A 5,747-nucleotide genomic window follows, 5' to 3' on the forward strand; every position below is an offset into this window, starting at 1 on the left:
TTTTTGATAGAATTGGTCCACTCGGAGGTCTTAAATTTATACAATAGCCGATCTCCTCTATCTACAGGAAATGCTTCAAAATTCCCACATAAAGATCACACAGAACAGTGCAAAAGAAAAGATTGGAGAAGAATCTGATACTTTCTCTTATCTCCATTTAATCATCTCTAGTCGCCTAGCATGTTACCAAAGTATGGTATTCACAAATCAGAAATCAGAATGTTACTTAGAGCCTCAACCTCAACTGTGGAGGCCCCCCAAATCAAGCTAAGAATTAGCTAATGACCGAAGAACTCGCTAAAAATTATCTTTCCCTCGCTTGTAAAGAACTAAAACCAAAAGAAAATCATAGTCAATGAAAGTTGCTGCTGCTTTTTGTGTGTCTAATACCCTGGTCTTGCTTCTTCTACCTATGTTACTGGCTTAGAGTTACATACATGCTAGCTTCAGTTCTTCAAAACGAACTTCTGCTTTGAATAGTATGCCTGGCACCTCTATCCCTTGTTGGCGGAGGAAGTCAGCCAATGAATCAGTGGCTTCATCTTTGGCTGTTGCATTGCCAACAGGATATTGTAGTTACATTGTGCAACAGGCCTTTGAATCAATAGAAGCCAAACTGATGCAGAAGGCCTGAAATCCAGTCATGGGATATCTGCAAGATAGATTACATTCCTTGAATTATGACATTGGTATAAAAAATTCATTTCTTGCTTGTCTGTCATGTGTTCCAAAATGCCCAAACCTTCCACAAGATCAAGCATATATTGAATTAGTTTTCTCTACGCAGGTACCTGAAATCCATCACATAGTTGGACTTCCCCACCCTTCCAAGCTGGAGGATTGTCTGCCTTCCATTCTTCTAGTGACACAAAGAGAATCTTTTAGAAAATCGATCGACATCATTATGCAAAGTGTCGTCTATGTGAAACAGAACCTGGGGCTTTAAGAGCATATAATAGTTATGCTTGAGAAACTAATTCTATTCGTTTGATTTAATCTTGTAAGGTCCTTACGTCGATCTAATAAGCTATCAGGATTACCTCCAATGTCAGCTGGAAATTCTTTACTGAGCTCTGGATCCGAAGTCCTGTCCTTCCTCTGTCTCTATAATCTAATTCATACTTCTTTGAAATCTTTTTGCACAATAAAGCAGTAAATCAGCAGATTAATCGAGTAAAAGTGCAAAACATCTGTGAAGAATAAAACAGCCACCACATACATTTACCTTATTGTAGTGTGGAACCCTTGAGAACAGTTGATGTACTTTGTCCATTTTCTCCTTCCAATCCAGGGGTAGTCCATTGATATGCTGTAAAAAAGAGGTATAAGCATTTTTCCAATCTAAAAGGAGACTAACGTTTATAGCTCCATATGAGTAAAGAGTTAGTTGCTTCTGATTAAGTGAATGTGACAGAAGATATGAAAAAAATTGTCAAGCTAACCTGAGTCACGTTCTTTAGCTGCATTGATTGATGCTTTGGTATCCATGCCTTGATGCTTCTATGACTACCAGTCCAGGTAGTTATGGTAGGAGTAAACCTATTCACAAAGAGGGGAAATAATTGGCTTTAACAGTTTGCAAGATCGCAGAAAAACACAGAAACATAAAGATAGGGAGGGATGATGTAGCTTACGTTACAACTGCAAGTAATTTGAACAGTTTGGTCAAGGGATTGAGTTGATTTCCCTGCAACAAATTGGCTATGTCCAATTAGAAGCTTGAAATTTGTGCTTGCTTTCGCTCTTGAGCAGAGCACCTTAGCCCTCTATGAGAGGCACTACAATTCATTTGGACTTTTCGTATCGTACCTGGCCCCATAAATGGTATTTTGAACCCATAAGATTTGCTGTCATATTGCCAATTAAACTGTCATCCTGACCACTTACTAATCCCTTAACACATGATGCCACCAAGAATTCTGATCTTCCATTTCGCCTTCTGTGATGAGCAACAGCAAGCTTTCTGTTTTGTCTGCCATGACCCTCCTGTGACGTGTTAAAGGCGAATCATAAATATGTTCAGTGCATCTACTGAGAAAGTTCTTGTAATTAGAGGTCAACAACATTACTGATAGGAATTTTCTTATAGCAGAGCATTGTAATCAAATTCATGCACACACGTCTATGTTTCTTGCTCCAATGAGGCGTTTCAGAAAGCAAATTGACTCTTATACTACCTTGAACATTAACTATAATGGTTATGATTGGTCGAAAAACGTCAAAATATTATTATTTTTAAAAAGCATAGTGACTATAATGAGCAGCCAAATTTCAAACTCAATAAACAAGAAGGCCTAGACGCTTATAATCCAATAATCATAATGATATCATAATCCCTAAGCATATGAGCTGCCCCTCTGTGCATATATAAGAGAACTGCGGTAAAGTGCTGCAGCTAAAACTCCATTTATATCTATCAAGATTTGAACTTTGCACAGAAGCCTTACTATTTTGTGAGTTTTGCACAGATATCTATCAAGCCTTACTATTTATATCTATCAAGTTTTGCACAGATAGGCTAAAAACTCCGTGAAGCACCGCTTAAAGTTGCAAAAGAGACTTACATGAGTGTAAAGAGAGTAGAGGGTCCCTTTATCCAGTCCTTCTGGAGATGGTTCCTTCACTATGAGACAAGTACACCTTCCAATGTCCACAGGTAAAGGCCTACATAACAATGACCTGAAAACATACCGCCAAAACATACATTATTAATTTGCTAAAAAATATGCAAGCAGCTTCTTACATGGGAAATCTACTTAAATGTCAGACCTATTAGGCAGAGTAGACCAGGAGGAAGCTGGTGCAGCCTCTGAATCAGAGTAATCCCAAATATTCCCAGAATTTGTAGTTCCAGAATCAACAGGTTCCAAAGTTCTGGTCCCAATTATCGAATCAGGTTCATGTTTCTTCATACATAGCTGAAGTGAAGACGGCTTCAAAGCCCTGTCTTTCGTATTCAAATTAGGACAATTAGGGACAAAATCCCCGGGGTCTAGCCGAATCCCTTTACAGAAGCCTGCATTTTCTTTATCATTCCAGCACCCAATTTGAGTCCTATTAGGAGTAAAATTCTCTTTGTCATCAGAAGGAACATTAGCAGGGTTGAGATTCCTTCGAATATGCACAGCAAGGGGAACAATGTTGTTGCCTGAATTCCCACCTTCGCTGGAGCTCCGGTTATGCCTGAGCTCACTGAGAGGATTAGCATATAAGGAATTATACGAAGACTGCCGAGGAAACACTGAGGTTTTCTTGAATTCAGACATTCTTTTTTCTGGTCTGAAAATGGAAGTAAAAGATAGATGGGGTGAAGTATCGAAGCCTATGCTGCTGCTGAAGTGAGGTGGTGGTTCATGTAGATTTTCTCATGGGATTGTCGGTTTTTGGTGCTTTTGAAGTGAAGTACTCGTTGGTAGACTGGATATGCCATCTGCCTTATCTAGTGTTTGATGCCATCGATGGAATCAACAAAAATCAACCGCAATTTGAATTTGAAAATTTTGTATTGGAAAATGTGTGAGTTGAGGATTTTTGGAGGAAAGTGTAACGGTAACTAGTTTTGTCTGGGACTTCTTGTAGGGCTTTGGTGGTCTGGTCGGTTGGACATGGGAGCCGTAATTCGTGAAGATTAATAAATACTCGGAGGCGGGAAGCAGATTTGAATAGAGGAATCAATAAAAGTAGGAATCTATTGCTATCATCATTAAAAGCCTTGTCCTGTTACGTACAAATCTGGTAAGTAATTATGACTCAAAAGAATACTAAGTAACTCAAAACCCGACATCCATCACCATGGTTGGCTGTCCCACATCTTCCAGTTTTGTTTCTTCAGGCTAATTGCAAAGCGCCCCCTGAATTACTTCCTGTTTGCCATGTAATCCCTGAGCTATCAACTCTACTGTCTTGTGCTAGCATCTTGTGGTGAAGCGTTAATCCATCATATTATCGAGTCATTAAGTGTGTTTGGATAGTAAATTATTTGAGATAATTTTGTAAAGAAAACACTACTGTAACACTTTTTGGATGTGATGTATGTGAAATAAAAAAGTGATTGAAAAATGTGTTGATGATGCAAGCAAATCAATCAATATGTGTAAATAATGTATAATCCAAACAAACTCAATTATCATTTTACACTTCATCAAGTTCAAGTGCGAGTTTGCTAAAATGCAACTATCTAGCAGATGATTTAGCAAGTACATTAAAAATGATAGTAGTTGATTGGGGAATTTTAAGATTTAACATTTTTCTTCAGTATTTGAAAAAGATCTTAAGGTGGGGAAACATTTCATTTGCACCAATTGAGTTTCTGTACACTTAAAAATTTAAAATACTCTCTTGTCACGTTCTTGGTATTCTAATCATTTTTTTTAAATTTTTGATTATGTAATCCTTGGAATCTGATTTAATTTTGCTAGGAACAAGATACTATCTACCATGTGTTTGAGCAACTACATATGAGTTAAATGCTTAACAATTCGTACTTTCTTTCTTTTTTTTTTATCGACACAGGGGTGTTCGGGTCAATTCTTACGGGGCCCGACTAATTCCCTGCTTTACAATTAGTACTTGAGCCCCTGGAATTATGTCTTTATGGACAATAAGCCATTTATAAAGTTTTCAAATTGCAATTTATTGATTGGCTAGATCCCTTCAAGTTCTAACTCAAGTTGTCCAATTTTACTCGGCCAAAATTATTAAAAAAAAAAAAGATTTGTGTTTATACTTGAGGTTGTCCAAGATAGAGGTGGCAACAAGGAGGCACTTGTAGTAGGGATGGCAATAAAGACAAATGTCCATAAGTGCATGTCCTTGCAAGGGAGGAATAGGAAGAGGGTTGGAGCGAAGCAAGGCGGGGGTGGTGGGAAATTTTCTCTGCTGCATTGAATGGGATGAGGAGGGGAGGGTGAGGGAGCATATCCCCACCCCCCTCCCCGCCTCACTTATATTTTAATATAGTATAATACATATGTATGATATTAAATAAATGCTATTTTATTATTTTTATTAAATAAAAATATTGTATGAAATAAATAATATGTTATGTTGTCATGTTAAGGTGATATAATTTTTTTGTTGAAACTTTAAAAGAAAGATTGATAAAGGGAAGTGATATTTATACCCCTTAGCCTAGCACTCGTTGGAAGTTATATTTTTAGTGAATGAATGAATTGGAGTGCAAGGGGTTAGATAAGTAGGGGATGAGAATTTTTGTAGAACTGTCCTCTGCCTCAAAACTGCCCTGTTGTCATCCCTAGACCAAGACACTTAGCTTTCTGTGAGTTTATTTTGCATGAACATATTGATTTATGACTTTAAGTATTGCTTCATTTGTGTATATTTATAAGCTTCATGATAAACTAATCTTTCATAGATTAGCTAACCATTAGGTAAAGCATAAAATGCAATTTTGGATGCAAGTCAGGATTTTAATCCTTAAACTTGCATGAGTGCACCCCTTGGCGCCCTCTTATAGATTTCCAATATCTCTTTTTTTTCGATTTTAAGGAGGCTCAAAACCTTACAAAATGAAGCAATACGTGAAAATATTTGAAAGGAGACTAAAGTAATAAATGCAAATATTTGAAAGTTCGATCTCTTGAGTCTTGACTATCTGGTTACTGTTGCCAAATTGGATATCGGGAACTCTACCTTTTTAGTCTTGAAACGTTTTGCGTTCCTTCACCCAGCCGGCCAGCCTATCTGCCTGTGCATGATTCTGACCCGACTAAGTACTTAAGAGTCGA

At 37.5% G+C, this 5,747-nt stretch overlaps 1 protein-coding gene across 2 annotated transcripts; it reads right to left on the reverse strand.

Moving 5' to 3' along the window:
- Nucleotides 1-3,425, reverse strand: LOC113769540 (tubby-like protein 8). Of its 2 annotated transcripts, XM_027314012.1 has the most exons (10): nucleotides 2,770-3,425; nucleotides 2,565-2,679; nucleotides 1,810-1,986; nucleotides 1,635-1,687; nucleotides 1,443-1,539; nucleotides 1,226-1,309; nucleotides 1,041-1,133; nucleotides 792-859; nucleotides 558-652; nucleotides 1-522 (listed from the first exon to the last, which is right to left on the reverse strand). In XM_027314012.1, exons 1-9 carry the CDS (start codon nucleotides 3,264-3,266, stop codon nucleotides 577-579), a joined length of 1,260 nt encoding a protein of 419 aa, XP_027169813.1. In that variant the 5' UTR covers nucleotides 3,267-3,425; the 3' UTR covers nucleotides 1-522; nucleotides 558-576. The 2 variants fall into 2 exon arrangements, with proteins under 2 accessions (XP_027169813.1, XP_027169812.1); XM_027314011.1 differs by having other exon boundaries at nucleotides 1-652.
- Nucleotides 3,426-5,747: the final 2,322 nt, after the last annotated feature.

Source organism: Coffea eugenioides, chromosome 4 (assembly GCF_003713205.1).
Source record: "Coffea eugenioides isolate CCC68of chromosome 4, Ceug_1.0, whole genome shotgun sequence".
In the NCBI taxonomy this organism is placed as follows: domain Eukaryota; kingdom Viridiplantae; phylum Streptophyta; class Magnoliopsida; order Gentianales; family Rubiaceae; genus Coffea; species Coffea eugenioides.